Source organism: Trichoplax adhaerens, genomic scaffold (assembly GCF_000150275.1).
Source record: "Trichoplax adhaerens TRIADscaffold_26 genomic scaffold, whole genome shotgun sequence".
Classification (NCBI taxonomy): Eukaryota; Metazoa; Placozoa; class Uniplacotomia; order Trichoplacea; family Trichoplacidae; genus Trichoplax; species Trichoplax adhaerens.
The window spans coordinates 599,082-618,342 of record NW_002060967.1 but is presented as its reverse complement, the minus strand read 5'-3'; the positions used below and the strand labels follow the sequence as shown (position 1 = coordinate 618,342).

The following is a 19,261-nucleotide window of genomic DNA, read 5'->3' as shown; positions in this document are numbered from 1 at the left end:
TGTGATATTTAAATATAGCACTAGCTTTTATGGTGATATATATATACGGCCTACTGAAACTAGTAGCTTAATTAGGGAAGTGAGAATAATCTTCTTACCATTCAAATCACTGTGATTGTAATTTACTAATAGTAGATCGTAGATTATCGTAGAAATGTTCCGAGATAGGACATATTGTAATCTGACAATTTTGTATTAGTCATTCGATGTCTATGTTCGTAAATACTGTTGTCTACATTATGGAGCAGTAGATAAAATTAGCTTTTGATTCATTATCAGGTTTCAATGTTAATAATACTAACCAGGATGTCTTTGCTATTGTAAAAGAGTATATAAATACGATAAATTATATAATGAAGTGAGTTCTTATGATTAGTGTTTAACGTAAGATACGAGGAGTCTAAGTCTTTTAGTAGTCTACTAGTATAGGGAAAGAGTTCCTGAAAGAGTAGATACTGCTCCCTGATGCGTGGTTCAGGGAATGGACTGATTGATCGTGCATTACGTTATCTTATTGCAAAGCTGTTTTGTAACAGCACATGAAATACCTATTGATTTTACAAAATGCCGTGTTTGAAAATACAAACTTTGACAATATCATTTAGTACTAAATTTAAACTTTGACGTATTTGTAGACTATTTTATTACCAATATTTTTGATAGCTAACATTATCTCAGTTGAGAAAGTAAATTGCACTTATGCGTAATCTATTTGTGAATAATTTTATTAATGGTTGAACATGCACATGCATCAGCAATTAAAGATATGTTTCATATTTTCAGTAACATTAAATGTATACTATTTAATTTAGCTTCAAGACTTCAAAATGAACACCCTTAAGCATCAATCGGAAATAATGTAATAAGTGCCGCAATACTGATATCAGTATTATTCTTTAAACATGGTTTAAGATTAATCTCTTCAGCTAACGTACTGGAACCGTTATCATTACTTTGAAGACCATAAGTTTACGAGTATATATGAATTATCAAATCTGACCGACTGTACCCAGCAATAATTTTATCTTACACAAATACCGATAACAAATGCTAAATTCTATCCTAATATATGTTAAGAAACGTCAATAAGAGCGTCATTTGTTATCATATTAATAAGACAATTTACCCACGTTGTTAAGTATGTGGCCTTTATTAACTATATCAATCCTTATGTTATCTGTAAGTATTGCTACCTGAAAGTATTTTAATTTATGCTTTAACGGAAAGTTATTTCCTAGCAACCTTCTCGGTTATGCCTAGTAAAACATAGCGATTGGAAATCGACAACAGTAAGTAACGACTTGAACGGAGTACTCAATGCGTACATTGGACTGTACTACTAACGCTGGAAGAAATAGTATCAAGATTTAAAAATAATGTCGTAGCCGGTATTTCCGGTCTTTGATCCTTTAAGGCAATCGGTATTGTTGTCAAGGGAGTTTCTAAAGATAGAAAAGATTTTAACCGTCGCGAATAATTATGTATTTGTATTATTTCCTGTAATACTTAGCTTTCCCACCTTATATCTAAAATCTGAATGCATCAGATGTCGTTTCATTTTGAGCTAGTTAGTAATAATCAAGCAATCCATATACTGATATCGTTGGCACTTAAATAAAGTTAATTTAACATTGCTCCCACATAAAAAGTAAATCGTTGTTATCTGAAATGCATTTGTTGCTTATTGCCTATAATGAAATTGATGTTGTCATCTAGTTTATAAACACCATTATCAACAGCAATACCTTGATCTGATATATTAATCTTGATGGAGCTCAACTTTATTTCGACAGGCAAAGAGTACGATTATAATGGTTATAGCTACAACTCTAATTATAGATACAAAATATTTTGAATGAATTGGTATCTTTGCCTATTTATCATTAAGGTGCTTCAAACAGTGGTACTGGTGTTTATTCTCTTAATTTAAATTGATATGCAAGATCGGCACAGCTGGCTATATGCATGAATTTATTTGTACAAGCTTTAGAAGTACTTCCTAGCATTACGGTACATTATATGCATATCCTTATAATCATCCGCGTTTTTAGCTATCTCATTATGGTTACAATTTCTAAAGCCACTTTAATAGACGCAGTTAAGGTGTCACGGATTTTCTTTCCTAGAATCTTCCAGTAAATACTTCTAATAAAAGGAGTTTTCTACAATTTGATTTGAATAACTGTACTATAAGGAAGCTTAAACGACTGTATTTATATGACAGTATTTTCTTTATATTAGAATTACACTTTCAAAACATATTGCTACTGTAAAATAACTGAAATTGCTATATGTAGATAGGTTCGATCCTATCCAAACGAAATATAAACTCTAGATAGGGTATTGTCACAAACTCCCATATGACAAGATAACGTTGTGATCGAATCTACGATCTCGCAATAATTCGTGCGCCTTCGATTTACGTTATACTTCTAACCTTAGGAACTAAGAACTAACTTTTATTAATTTATCCAATCGTTTAAATAGATTTTATCTACAAGCTTTTACACACCTCTTAGAATACTACTGTAATGTAACTAGTATTGTGATTGTACTGTAGACTGTTAGCCATGTTTAGTATAATGTACGGTAGATATTTATCCTAAGAGATATTTGGTAGCTATAACTATAGACTGTAATGGTATAGACTCTATGCTAGAGCACAGATGACTATATACAGTAAGGTGTTGAGTTACTAATAAGTGTATAGGTAAAAATAGAACTGTAAATCGTATCTTGAGAGCGAGGGTATTCTAAGATAATTTGCATTTTTAATGAAGGGAATGAAATTGAAAACAAACCGAGATTGATGAAAGTGAATACGGTAATTATATTCGCGTTATTTACAGCTCTTAGCATTATTGTTAGTGAGAGGAAGAAATTTAAGACTAATGTGTTCTTTATTAAGTAGCTAGCATGTCGCCTAGAAACATTTCACATCACAGAATTTAGTATTAGTTCTTTTGAATTAGGAATATTCACATTTATCGGCTAAATTATCAACCGGTCAGTTGATCTTAATTCGACATTCTACGCTTACCTCATAATATTTATGGTTGAGGATACATTTGCTTTCTCTACGATATCAAATGTAGTACTGTACTTCACTCTGAAGGAGATTTAAATTAGCGATTAAATGTAGCATAACTAACATTATCGCCATTTCTTCAAACTTCCACTTCACAATTTCTATTAGTTTCGGTATAAAGGGCGCTAAGAATATTTTCTTCTATTTTGAGACGAAAGATTCTGATCACTTTTTCTTCACGTCTCCCTTCAGATTGTAATTTGCACCTGTGGGCGCAGCGCAAAGTTAAAGAACTATGTAAAGGGCTGGATATCATTCTTTTAGATAGAGTTACAATTATTCTGTAGTAGAATACACTATTCCGATTCATTATCTGCTTCAATAAAAGCCTTAACTGTAAACGCATCATTTATCTCTTCCGAACAGTAAATCCTGGAATGCAAGTAAGTTAGTTTCCTCTACTGCAGATTTCTGAGAGTTAAACGGAAATCAACTTAGAGTCGATAGTAAAATTTTGGCCCGATTACGAAGGCTGCTTCGTGACACTAATGTATCCATTTATCAATCAATTTTTATTACCTCGCATTTTATCCTTTATGCCTTCTTTAAATTTACTCTTACAATATATTTAACCTTGATAATCTATAATTAGCTTGACTCTTGATATACGTTAGTATAAATTTTTTCATGTAGATATTATCCTATCCATAAATTAACTTTATCATATTGCATACTTTCAGCATCAAAATATATTATGATTGCTTACTCGAACTTTAAATTCTCGGCTTTGGTCTATTACAAAGCACACAGATCAAATACAATCTCCATATAGCATCATTATTTTTTAAGACATTTAATGGCTGTTTCTTAAGCACATAGCAAATATTCTATTGGATACGATGTAATTTTGCAATTTTACTCATTCCAAAAAATTTTAGGGTCATAAATAATATCGACAATACATGCGAAAAATAAGATTAGGTCAAAACATCTGACGGTCGATTTTCAGGAAATTAGCGTCAGTACTCTAGCTATTCTTCTTGCAATCAGTTTAGACAGTAAATGCATTCTAATCTATATTATTACCTTTATTTACCGTTCTTCTATTTCTCACGAACAATTCCAACTCTGTCCTCACTACTTCCGCAGTCCTACTCGTCTGAGCTAAAAATCTCCTGTTCTTATAGAGGTTCACCCTTTATATATCAATCCTGTAATATTAATGATGTAACGTACTACACGATATACATCCTCACATATTGAATACTAGTGCGACGTAGTGCAAAAAGACAGTCTGACTAGAGCTTACAATATGAACTAATATTATATGTCATACAATTGTAAGAGTATATCTAGTACATTACCATGCTACTAAATCAACTTATAGCAACATCATCTCATTTTAATAATTTAACGATTTGTATTGTTCAGTAAAATTTGACTATACAAACTCTGTAATATGCATTCTATAATATATTTAATAGTATCTTATATGATACTGTGGTTGACAATGCCATGACCAAATATGAGAGTTAACCATCCATATTTACCAATACCCTTGATAGTAACTCGGTAGCACAATGCTTATTGCCATCGATACTCTAGCCGAGTATCTTTAAACGCTGAGATTTTCTGCTTGCTAGAACACTAAGCTAAACATGTCTAGCAATCTGCAAGCCAAGACTTAGGTATACTGCATTAGTAAACAAATTTTGCTGCAATTAGTGAGTAAATTAATCTCTACGATCAATGTAAGTACCTAACGCTAGACATTAATCAAAGTTTTGTAGTTTATTACGGTTAAAATACGAAATATCTGAATATCTACGGCTAACCAAATATGACAGAATTATCCGACACTGGCTGAATTAGGCGAAATAAAGGTACTCAAATTCATCCTATTGTATAACAGATACGATTCTAATAAGCTTTAAAATATTCACATTTACACTTGTAATGTAGTTTCTGTAGTGGAGGGCTTTTAATAGTATGAAGTATACGATGCAATAGTAAGCTGAATTCTATTAGTACCTAATAACAAAGCATTAAATTCTGACAATCAAAATTAAAATTGAAATTATAATTAGACACAAAACTCTAATGAAATGTTTCTATTTAAAAATTGTAGCGACATTTATTAACATCCTTGCAGATTCTTAATCATTACCTCTCTCCAAAAGTATTCCGACATTAATTTCGATATCATATTTCTTCAGTGATTATAAGGCAAGCAGAGGCAGACAAACCGAATTAAATATTTATTATCAAAGATATCAAATCTTTCATTCAATTTAATCAAGTATCTCAAATTGTTAAGTACTCTTATAATGAGATCATTACGAAAGAGTTCTCCATATAACAACTTAAACTATATTGAAGTACTTTCTAACAGCGAACAAAAAATATATAGGTTTAAATACGATAAATAGTCATTTTCATAAAACATTCTAGTTACTGATGCATATCATTATAAAAGGGAATACTTATATTTAATAATCAGTAAGGACAGCTTATAAACCATTAATTACCTCTAAAAAATTTCCATAAATACGACATCAACGAGTCTAGTTCTAATATGGCGCACGTAAGAATTATGTCAAATACATTGATTAATTAAGCATTCTTTAGCACAGCCATCAATCACTTCTAATGCGTCTTTAATCAAACTTTGCATAGCTATTTATTACAGTAAGAACTTCTTCCATGGTAAATTCAAATACAGTTTCAATGTATATTTATGTCTAAATCTTAACGTTTCCTTGAAGGACTAAGAAAATTCATATTACGAGATATACGCACCGCCTATCCACCAATTTGTAGTAGAAGTAGATGAATTTGCGCATGTAAATTTAGAATTCATATACCTGTAATCCCCGAAAGCGAAATCGTGTACGACTGTATTTGGAACTACCCATTTATCACAGATATTTTTCGCGTGATCGACTTGAAGTAAAATGTGGTAGCTGCTTCCACCATCATATAACGGTATACTACACTGTCGACATGTATGACCTCGAATATTAACATAGTCCATTTTTGTACAAAAATGAGCAGCAACATTTTTAAAGAAATTCGGATAATTACAAAATGATACTCGTAGATAGTCTCGATGATTATTAATTCCTTTAATATCTTCTATATTGAAATTACATGTTGCCCGAAAATGTGTCGATCCTCGTGCATCTGCAATCGATTTCATAACTGATTTACATAATCGAAATTCTGACCAGTTAATAGAACAACCGCTTGTTGAAACATCGTAATAGAAACTTTTACGATATTTGGACTTCTTAGCATTAGCTAACGATAACGATTCAATAAGTGTCCAAACAAATCCAACATCAGAATTAAAATCACAAAATGTAGTAAATGGTCTATTGAGACTATCGTATATCACATAGAAACCATTATTGCTAGCGCCTTTTAATTCTTTAGCTTGTAGACAAGATTTAGGCTTAATTGTCTAAATACAATAATTGCAACATTATTTAATTGGAATCATAAAGATGTATACTCGTACGTCCGATATTAATTTACAGCATGCGATGAACAGTAAATAAATGAACGGAAGTGATTTCAATCTATTAATAGTCTTACCATTTGTATAGAGATAGGCATCATACAGCATATTAACAGCAATGAGAATAATCTATACATCATTTCTCTTCGTTATAGTGGTTGACCTATTATTTCAGTATAATCTTATACAAAGCTATAGCAAGAGGTTTAACTCAATCGAAACTGTTCTAAAATGAATAAAGTAAATTGCGGTCGTAATCTGATATTTTTACCTTACTATGACAAATTTGTACTTGACTTATTTGTCAAACTATTTTCACCTCTTTCATATTAATATAACAACGCAGTGTTTTTAATATATAACTTCAGAAAGTCTATTTAACCTTTTGACTATAGTTTAAAGATTATATTTATATTAGTGATGTTATTTTTAATTCATGGATCTCTAAATATACATTTTATTTGATTTTACAATTTATTTGCAAGTTCATAGCATTTGCTACTAACAGCTACAGTAATTATCGATATGTCAATTAATTCTATTACCACAATTTAATCTCTTATGTATTCTACAAAATTATGCATGCGATATATTTTACGCAGAGAATCTATATTAAGCTTGACTATTGATATCACAATCGATTCTTATCGTGTAGATATCGATCTTATTCATAAATTGACCATATCGTTGCGTATACTTTTAGCATCAAAAACATGTTATGATTGCGTACTCGAACTTTAGATTCTCGACTTTGATTTATCTCTGGCACATAAAACAATATTTTAAAGACATATGATGATTATCCTATGAATAGATAGAGAATATTCTGTGGAATCTTACTAATTTCAAAAATTCTATGGTCAAGAATGCTATGGATAATATATGCAAAATAAATAAAATTAGGCTAAATTTCTACTTCATTTTAATAGTTGAATGATTTTGTGCTGATCAGCATTGATTCTGCAAACTTCATAACCTGCATTCTATAATACGGGTAATACTTATCTTATTCGATATTTCTTTAATTCTGCCAGTCGAATAAATCGAAATAATTAACTGTCTAATTAATTTTAGATTTACTTCCATTTACTTCTATGCAATAAATTTACATTCATTACCTCTATGCAAAAGAACTGATGCTAGAATTCAGATATTTGTACACATGTAGAGTTATTCTATACACCTAACTGCCACATGATTAAGTTTTACAGTTCGATTAGAATTCGAGCTCTAGCCAAGCAATATATGTAAAATATACTTTCTAAGCTAAGTACCATTAAGTCAAATAATTGTGTAGCGACGCAAAGACGTATAATTATAGAGAGAGAATTGTCGAAAACTCTATAAAAACTACAGCAGTCCTCAATGAGAATTCATTCTACCTTCAAATTAGTAAAATCGGTTAATATCATCTAGCATTATTAAAGAATCTTAACAAATTAACGTAAATTAAACTTACTCGAACTTTTTATCAAAGTAACAGCAATAGCAGTTTACCGTCTACTAAGTGTAGAATACGAGTATGTGAGGTTGATAGATCAAGAATCTTCAAAACTTTAGAAAATAAGATTTATTGAACAAAACCTCGTTTACGAAGGTACAATGTAATCGATTAGCTGAGGACCTCTAACGAGAAAGTACTATCTTACTTTACTAAACTACTCCCTTATATACTTTTCTGCGCTTACAGTCTTAACACCTTACTTACTACACACTTCAGTATTAGGATCTCAAATACAGGCTAGTTTACACCTTTCGTGTGAAGCTCTAGTGTAAGCACTGTAGCGCTCCTCTTCAAAAGGAATACAGCTACTAAGCTAGCTATATTTAATAATTAAGTCTCTAACGAGAATATCTATCATATGTTGAACACAACACCTACAGTAGACATTACTAAATATATCATCAACTTAGAATACAATATTATACTGTCTTACAGAGTATAAATACAATAAATTTAGTCGGTGTACTCATAACCGAATACAGTAACTAGAAAGAGCTTAGAAAGAACTACTAAGTTCCCTAAAGTTGCCTGTCAGTATACTTCCAACATTCGTATCCGCGATTAGTATATATGTCCATAACTCATAACATGATTTATTAATTTCTTAAGTAATGGAAGTGTTTTCAGTGCATATTAGAGATTATTCATGATTAAAATTAGCAGGGTGATTTAATTATTAAAACTGCTAAATTGAGCTATAATAGCAAGTTAAATTAAAATTGTATACATTGGCCAGAAAGTTATCTGTTAGATAAAGGTATAGTAATATGAATAATATCGGTACAGAAACAGCATTGCAATTTAGCATGCAATTATCATAGTTGACTATAAATCCTTTGTTAAAGCTAAGAGTTGACTTTATCTTACAACTTTATTTCGTTGTTACCATGTCAGCAAATCGTTGCTCTGTATTAGGTTAAACTCATACAGTAGTAAAGGTAAAATTAATATTAAATATCGTCATACAGTAAGCTGTGCATGAAAGATAATTGTACGGCAACACGGCGGTATTATTATGATTGTGAAATATAAATGAATACTGTAATACTATACAGAGTTTACATATTGTACTATACGTATAGCTTCGATATATGATTCCAACGCCATAGATCGAGGTCAGATATAAATTCTTGCGAACTCAATGACTAGGTTATAAGTTTGCAAAGTAATGATGATGACGAAGTAAAAAAGTGCGAGAAAATTGTAAGTGCGGTATTTTGATTAATGTGTGAGACCCCGACCGGAGTACCAACTTCGTTAGAAAATAGTAGAATTGTAACTACAAATAAATACTTTTAATGCCCTGTCGTAGCTTTATTTGTTATAATAGAGCAATGGGCTAATGTACGAGTAGTTTCGCAATAATTAGTACAGGAGTAACAAATTTTTGAAGGCAAGCTCTAGCCTACTTGAGAAACTGCAGAACAAGAATAATCATTCCTGCCTTTACGCAATAACCTACCCCAGGGGGTATATAAAGTGTCTTGCGTAAGAGTGATTGGAGTGTTAGCTTTATGCATTATGCTTTTTTTTGTAACGTTTACGGCTACAATTAGCATAGGAATATTCGATCTTATTTTATAGCTGCAGCTACAAACAGACTTATACTTAAACACTATTCATCCTATACAACTGCATCTACTGACAATTCGAAAGTACAAGTGTAGTACAGAATAAAGCATCAACATCAGCATCGTACATGCAGCTAGTTGTAAGTATTCATCTAATATTAGCATCACGATAACATCTATTATGAGAAAACATATCAAATATAGCTATCCATACAATCAAATGCAGGAGGCATCACTATATGACCATAGAGAAAACCTCTATGATTACAACTTTCAAGTGACATACCGTATATTACGCTATTTTTGTTAGATTGTGGGCATTAATATTGTATTTTACTATAAAAATTAGTAGTTATGGCATTTAGCTATAGTATATAGTCAACTAGATTCTAACATAGAATCTTTAATTACAGTATATTGTTATGGGCTGTTATATATTACGCCATATTTGTAAGATTATACGTTAATGAGATATGTTACTATGAGCAGTATAAGTGAAAGCATATAATATAATAGCTACAGTATATTTAAGATTTCTTAAGCAGGATTAATTAATACAGTACTGTCACAATTTCACTTCTGCGACAAGGTAACGTACAGTAAAAGTCTATAAGTAGCTACCGACTTAAAACGCCCTTTTACTTAACATTAAACATATTTAGCAAAATACTGCAAAGATGAAACTTTTATTAGCAAAGATACATCTACAACTTTTTACCAAACCACTCAACTCAAATGTTGCCGTTTATATAAGAACCGTCTAATTTATAAACAACAACAGTATTACTATTATACCTTACCAGGAGAAACATCTCGAACTGAGATGTTCCTTACACAGCTTTTCTATCAGTAAATATTTGAATCTCTTACTCATACTTAATCTTAATCTAAGCTCGTAGGTTGTTTAATTCAACTATCACCAACTAGAACTTGAATCATCTTACTGCTATCTATCACACAATAACAATCAATATCAAATGTGTAATGAACTATCACAAATATCCACGTTAAGGCATTACTTCTCTTACCTAGCACTACAAATATGGATATTCTTCATACTAGCTACTACTGTACTTATTAAACTATCCTAATGACAATGCAACACCTTAACAAGTACATATTTCAAATATGCTTTAAAACAATATTTTATCATAAGCTGCATTAAAGGCAGCATGTATGTAATATCTACGGTACATTTCAGATTTCTTACGGAAGAATAGTTTCTATACGCTAGTATTAGCTACGAAACCCAGCATAGCCTAGTTTTTCCCACAAAACGTTTAAATCTATTACTGCAAATACAAATGTTTATACAGCATCTATATATGCATAATTTGCTTAGCCTAGCGTTATCACTCAAAATTTTTAAAGTACCATTCTAGGTTTGGTCGTAATATTATTACAAAAAACCGCTTCTACTTTTATGTATATAGATTAAGTTGTAGTTGTGCAACAATACTATATATTACTATAAACTATATCAGCTACAGCATGCAATCTAATATCTACGCGTATAATACTGTACTTTTAAGATTTTTTAAGGAAGAGTAATTCTATACAATATATGCTATAGTTAAATACTGTATATAGTAATACATCACATTAATGCACAATCTAACGAATATAGCGTAATACGAGTAAATAATAGGTATTACTAAATATGCCTGATAATAATTAGAGCAAGATACTCGCACCTTACATCATACTAAACGTAGCTAATAATTTACAATCTAAATGCTAAATGATGCTGCATCCGCATATCCTTCGTGAAAATTTGTATCACAATAATTATTCACACATGTCGTAGTTCAATTGTTAACATTTTATTACTTTTGAATGATACGTTTATTAGTAAAAATCAAATCAATTTCAGAATCTATAGAATCTTTACCAAAAAACCGCGCAACTTTTCTATGTGGACCTGTAACATTCATAATTTTTTGCGGTAAAATTTAAAGAACCTTTGGTCAGCCACCTTCAAATCATGGCCAAATCGCTCTACTTAAAGCTTTAATCGAACACATCAACTCTAATGAAATGTTTGCAATCACAATGCGTAACAACACTTAGCCACGGTATTTGTTCTAGCAGTTTCTTAATAATTACCCAATAATAAAAGTAATTTCTGGGCATTATTTTCGATATCATAATTATTTCTTGATTATAATTTAACTAGCAGCAGATATATAAAATAAAACATCAACCATCAAAAATATTAAAGACTTCATTCAATCTAATTAAGTACTTCAAATTAGCACATGTTATATTTATGAGGTCAGGGAAGAGCTCCTCATATGGCGATTTAAATTGTGAATCTCAATCTTCCAGCTGCAATTCCATTCTAACTGTGGGCTAGATAACGTTTACGACATATCTGCACCTCCAATCCACCAATTGGTAGTCGAATTAGATGCCATTGAACATGAAAATTTTGAATCTAAAAGCCTGTAATCACCAAAAGCATATCCTTTTGCACCTCCAAATTTCAAACGATCACAATCGTCCGGGGATCTGTCGATGTTAGCTAACATATGATGTTCATTACCGCCATCATGTATTGGAATACTACAATCTCTGCAGGATTGTCCTTGGACATTAATATAATCCACCTTAGTACATGTATTTTTGTTAACATTTTTAAAGAAATTGGGAAAATTACAAAATGATACACGCAAATAGTCTAGATGATTCTGTATTCCTTTGCGGTCATTCGTGTTAAAATTACATGTTGTGCGAAAATGGGTCGATCCTGGCGCACCAGCAATCGATTTCATAACTGAGTTCTCTAATCGAAATTCCTGCAAGTCAATAAAACTACTAACAGTTGGAAAATCCTGAAAAAATCCCTTGCGATATTTGGCTTTCATGCTGTTATTCAAGGAAAATGACTCAATAAGTGTCCAAATAAATCCTTTATCAGAATTGAAATCACAAAATGTGATAAACGGTCGATATTGGTTATCGTATAGGATATAGAAACCATTTTCGCTAACTCCATTTATATCTTTAGCCTGTAGGCAAGATTTCGCATTGGTAGTCTAATTGTTAAAATAAAAAATTTTCCCCAAAAAATTAATAAGCGATTATAACAACCTTTTTGAAACAGAATAAAAAAGCAGTTTATGCGGATATCAATCGATTAAATTACTTACCGCCTGTATAGTAAAAGGTACTATGCTGAAGATGAAGAAAACCAATGATAATGCCGTAAATTTCATTTTGCGAAACTATCATATGATAATAAATGAAAATGGATAAGAAAGAGCGACAAATACCAATAAAAGTAAGCAAATTGATATTTCTAATGAGTTTTTTATATCTTTGCCGTAAAATTGATAAGCTGATTGAAATACAGTCATTCTTGTCTTGTTTATTTATACTTAACCTTAATTAATAATTAAAGTATTTAGCAAATAACGTAAAAATTTTAAGAACAGTTTTTGATATCATTTTTGAAGGTTTAAATATCAAGTTGACGTCATTATTGTTATTACTCGATTAACTTGCCTTAACATAATTAAAGATTTCTTAATTCAAATTTTATCTCTTGCAAGGAGGGGGGAGTGAGAACGTCATTTTTTCCTAGAAAAGTTGCCTATACGAGTATAATGTATAGTTTTCATTTATCCACTGAATAATACTGTCGCGAAGCTTACTTCTCTAATTCACAGTTATTGAATATTATGATAGATTCTGAGTAAAACTTATCAGTTTGTAGTTTGATCTATCATATAAGTACTTACAAGTTGGTATAGTCTATGCTATAAAAAGATAATTCTATAACAGACTGTTATTTTCAAAAACTAATAGTAGAAGCAGAACACAGCTGCTAAAGTACCAAACTTGTCTACAATCAAAACACTAACGATCAAAATTCCCAGGTCACATCAGCTGCAATTTATGACTATGTAAGCTTACAAATCTTTATAATAATCAAGGCTTCTACTAATATCACAGTAGGTATTCCTTAAAACAAAATCTTTCATATTTCTTTTCTTGCCAACGAAAATTATTTTAATCTGTTACTAACATTTACATGCTCTTATTTATTTATCGATTGGACTTTAATCGTTGCCTCACCTGATCATCTACCTTTACGCAATACAGAACATGCCAGCATAATTATAGGCATGTCTAGTATTGAATGCGATAAATTTCATACAATTCTAAACGTTCACTTCATTAATCATTAATTTTATTTATTAATAGTGAAACCTTAATGCACGACAGACTCGTTTATAATATCGAGCCATTCCATAATAATTATGGTAAATTCTAAACTTTCAAATCCACTTACTTGTCCAATAATAGCGCTGAATGCAGTCTTTCATGGTACAGAACATGAATTTTGTAGATAATCTTTCATTACAACCTTGCTAGTTAATTATTTACTGTAGTTAGTATACACTAAATACTAAAATGAATCCCTTCAAAGGTCAAATTTAAATCAAATATTTAATATCATACCACATAGGTATCAATATTTCTAGACTTTAAAGCAGTTGTATGGCTAGAAATACCCAATAATATTGTTTTATTTTCTAGCTAATATTTCTATTTCTACCAAATAAATGCACTGATCAATTTTACTAAAAATTAATCAATTTTAGATATTTATATAATTAAATTGCGTACTACCTTAATAAAAAATAATAGATTTTTTAACTATTTGGGCACGTATGTAATTTTTAAATTGATCAGGATCAAATACTGATATGACATCGATTATAGTATATGCTTCAAAATTGAATTTGAAATTTTTCATCCATATTCCGATATTAATCGTTAACAAGGATAAAATCTTAATATTTTTTTCTTTTAAAGATAGCAAAGATCTTTTAATATGCAAATCAGCTTAATTTCATGTGCTACCTTAACCTATTTACTAGCTGAAACATCTTATCTAATATTAAAATACAAAATCTGTAATCTCGGTCAATTGTGTGTATTTGTAAGCTATAAAATATACTCAACACTAAATTAATATCAACCTTTCAAAATATCATATAAATTGAATAGCCTCATATATCCAGACCTGCAAAAGATTATTTACGTCTATTAGGGTTGAGAAATAATAAGAATTGTTTATTATTGATTTTGTTTTAGATAGGAAAAAGTAAAATTAAATAATTAATGAGTCAAGCTGCGATTTATATATCGAAAATAAAGGATATGCATCTCATATACCGATGTCATCCTTTCCTTTTAAATTTAACAAATATCTCATTAGTATGAAAATCGGCTTAATTCCGAGCATACGGTACGGTATAAAGTTACTGAACCTCGTAAAAGATGTTAAATGAGCACATTATCGTAAACCGTCAGTAAAGCGACGGGAGTTTGCACTAGTCTTTATGAAACATATAGTCGGTTGTGACATATACCGGTCACGAAATTCATTGTACTTTGGCTGGTGTGAATAATGTCTACGTAAGTACTGTAGTCGTATCCATATCAGATTAATGTTGGTCCGCAGTAGAATAGTCTTACTAAGAATAATTTAACTATGTGTAAAATAAGGTAAAAGGTTGCCATGCGGATTGTAGCTGCGAATGCTACGAAAAGTATAAAAGCATGCAACTTTAGATTATTCTGTTAGTTCGTTCTAGAAGTCTTTAGTAGTAGTATTCGGCTAAAGTAGAGCTGTGTGTAGTTGATCTTTGTATAAGATTCAATAAAGCCCTTATTTTTCTAAAATTTGGAATTTCGTGATTGGTATATATCACAGATAGTAATTTAACATCAACTCTTTTAATCTATCATCATCTATACAAATTAAGTAACCTCATCAATCTACACTTTAAAAGGTTATTCATATCTTTTAGAGTTAAAAAAATAAGAAGAATTGTTTACTATTGATTTAATTTAAAGTGGGGAATAAGTAAAATATAAAAAATAACGAGCGATGTCGATGGCGAAAATTAAGTGAAGGGTACCTCAGATTAGCTATGGAAACACTAGCAATAGTATTTTACTTTATTAGTAACCTTTATTTACACATATCTTGTCAGCTGAGCCATCCAGTAGCCAGGCCTCTGCTAATTTCTCCCTAAAATGGGTTGAAGAATAATGATCAAAGTTACCAGAGCTAGTTAGTAGAACTTAATCATTCCAGTATTATACGTGACAAAACTTGAATAATCATATCTTTGAACCATCCTTGTAAGACGCGCAATTTTACTGTATAAAATAAAATCGATTTTCATCTTCCTTTTTGTTATTCTAAAGCAAACACTTTAATTTTACAATACAGATACATTTCGTAAAAATTTTCAAAAATGTAATATCATATCAAAGCAGTCTTATTGTTTCAAGGCGACAAAAATGAGCTGTTGATGCATCACATAAGTAGAATAATTAAAAAAAAAAATAATGAAACGAATATTGTTAAGATTAGATTTAGCCATAGGTTCAAAATTCATCATTATTAATTTCTAGTGTTAAATATTCCTGGGGAGTATACGTAAAATAAACATCCCTATAATAGTCATGATTGCTTATATAAGTTATTTCAAATCATGCTATTGATTGCATGAAATGATACACTAAGATTTTTTCCTGCCTCGTCAGGAAATGAAAATAGAGATAATGATAGCCTGGTTACTATAAAGTAGTGGGGTATATATACACCACTGATCCAATAACTCGTCGTGTAATTTGCAGAAGAGCAAGAGAAGTTTGGATTATAGTGTAAATAATCAAAAAAGTTATTTTCCCAAGGTTCATTGTCATCAAGAACGACCCATTTGTCATATATTAGTTTTGCTTATTGGGTCTGAATATGCATACAGTAGTTGATTTCTTCATCGAATATCAGAATAATACTACATTGTTGGCATCTGTAGCCACGAATGCTAATATAATCTATGATAGTACAGTACGACTGGTCAGTATGGCCAGTGTTTCTAAAATTTAGGGTACTGACAAAATGCAATGCGCAAATAATTTCTACGATTCGACAACCCAAGTCAATTATCGGCATTAAAATTGTATATAACCCAAATATGCGTTGTCCCTGTTAAGTTAACGAGGGTCATCATGGTAGATTTATCCAGCAGATTTTCTAACCAATTAATGAACAAGCTGTTGTTGAACATTATAACAGAAATTTAGACGATAGCTATTCTTTCTAGCATTTTCTCGAGATAGCGATTCAATTAGAGTCCGTACATATCCTGGATCAGACCAAAAATCACAAAATGTCATAAATGGTCGATTATAGTCATCATAAACCCCATAATATCCATTACTCAGGGTCCACCATACGCTTTAATCTGTTGGCATGATCTTGGCTTGGATACCTAATTTTACAATATATCTTAATATACGCTCAATTAGAACTTTAGCAACCTCCGGATTTCAATTAAATCTATTCGATACATAAACCGGGAATAATAAGCCTTGCTAATAGCGCAGCAAAAGGAAAGACAGCAACTATGACGAAGATAGCTGAAAAGTGGATAGTACTGCCTTCGAGGAAGAAATTAAAGATTTAAAAGAATTCATGATCGGTAATTTATCCCATTAATTGCTAATCCATATATTAAATTTTGAAGGCCTTATTGGAAAATAATCTATTGTAAGGAGCAAAAAAGCCTGTAATAATTTTCATAGATTTAAATGAAGCATTTATATGCCGTTGTCACGGTTCAAATGCAGCTTCAAGAGTAGTATAGATTAAGTATTTGATTTTTGCCTATATAGAGATTAGGTCGACTAAAACTTTTGTCATTGACTCGTAATTGCGAATGTTGGCCGTTAGTAATTGTTTTTGTAGCCCGAGTATTTAGTATTGGTCGTATTCGTTAAAGTAGAAGTAGCTCGACGTTGTGAAGTTTTTCTGTGTGATTGCAGTTTAGAAGGGTAGTTCTAGATCTAAGCTAAAATAGTAGTTGACAATAGCAACCTAGAAGAGCAGCATACTTTACCTTATTCTTTGTCAGGAGAGTAATCCATGATAACCGAAGAATCTGGACTTACCTTGGCATATATAAGTATTTTCGGGGATTAATGCATGGTTACATCATGTTGTGCAAATCTGATAAATAGTACTATACAAAATATACAAAAATATCACTAATTCTATCAGGAATAAAATACCTTGTCTTCTGATGAATATTTGTTACACTTTTGCAATACTATATCCCAACTACTATACACTTTTCATTGTATAATACGGTTACTATAACAATCATTACAATATAAGCAAAATAAATAACGCATAACCTTTCGTACTTTTAACTATTCGTAGCTTAGGACATTTAATGCTTATGATACGGATATTGTGCTGGATTTTTGTATGATTCTATTGACATTAATTACTGAAAGGAAATAATTTAAACTTGTTTGTTTCGTAGCATGTGCACGATGATTACCGTCTATCGAATCGAAGTTAAAGTTAAATAATTTATATTCCTGTTCATCTTGACCACATTTTTGTCTTTTTTCGTCCTAAAAATTGATATCCTTCCTGAATGCAGAATAGGCATTAAGACTGCTCACAATACCGCTACAAATGAATAGGCAACTTTAAACTTAGTAATTCTATCATAGACTAAATGATCATGCATATGCTTTCCCTTCCTCCTCTTTTTGTGTTAATATAATCGTTACAGGTATATTAAATGTGAGAATTTGCAATTCTGATAATAATTTACGAGCAAGTAGTTTATGTTTATGCCTCTGGTTAAAAGATTGCAATCCATGATATTGAAATCACAATGAAACAAGAATGGTTCTGTTAGCATTGGCTGCTGTTAACACACATTGCGACTATAATTTGATAAGTAAATTCGTATCCTGAATCTTCTAATTCTATTTACTCAATTAAGTATTACGATTGCAACAAATAAATTCACGAAAGCAAAAAATACGCGTAAGCTGACAATAACGTAGATGCTTTTCAATCCTTCCATTAGTTACTAGAATAATATGTTGTATAGAGTTTAAGCTACCTCGCTTTCTTGGAACCATAAATTGGCATTTCAAAAAATCGAATCAATAGGATATTAGCGATGTACTTGTCTATCACTTTCTGTAATAGCCTGATGTTATTTTTTAACTAAACGACTAATTATGAATAAAATACAGATTTTAGGAACTGAAGATTTTGCTCAAGCCAGGAGAACTTCCCAGCATGCAGCGAATTTTTAAGCAGCTTTCATCTTGGAAAGATGACTGCTGTGGATCCTCTACCATACAAATTGCATGATATCCGGGATCTAGGTAAGATCATATCCCTCTGAAGTAGATGCATAAATCATAGAATAATATTTCAGATTAGATTAGGGTTAGAGGTAATCAATTCAATAGTAGCAAAAGTTATACGCAAGCAAACAATGTGCTGTAAATGATTTATCTAATGATCATATTAATGATCTCACTTATATACTGCAATATATATGACGTATAGCCTAACTCACTTTCACAGACTAAGATATTATTTCAATTACTATAATCCATGACAAATTTAAGGCTAATTTTCTTCTTTAGTACGGTATATTATAAAAATTGCTTTGAAATCAATACTTTATTATAAGCCGTATCGTGGACTACCACTGTCGATACTGGCACATTGCAATAGGCATGCTGTAGTATATACTGATTTCAACTGTAGTTGACAATCAATTAACAACTAC

At 30.9% G+C, this 19,261-nt stretch overlaps 1 protein-coding gene across 1 annotated transcript; it reads right to left on the bottom strand.

Annotated features, from left to right (window-relative positions):
• Positions 1–11,986: 11,986 nt before the first annotated feature.
• On the bottom strand, positions 11,987–12,841 carry TRIADDRAFT_61683 (uncharacterized protein; the record flags this gene model as incomplete). Its single annotated transcript, XM_002117602.1, has 2 exons — positions 11,987–12,634; positions 12,776–12,841. 2 exons carry the CDS (start codon positions 12,839–12,841, stop codon positions 11,987–11,989), a joined length of 714 nt encoding a protein of 237 aa, XP_002117638.1.
• Between the last annotated feature and the right edge of the window lie 6,420 nt (positions 12,842–19,261).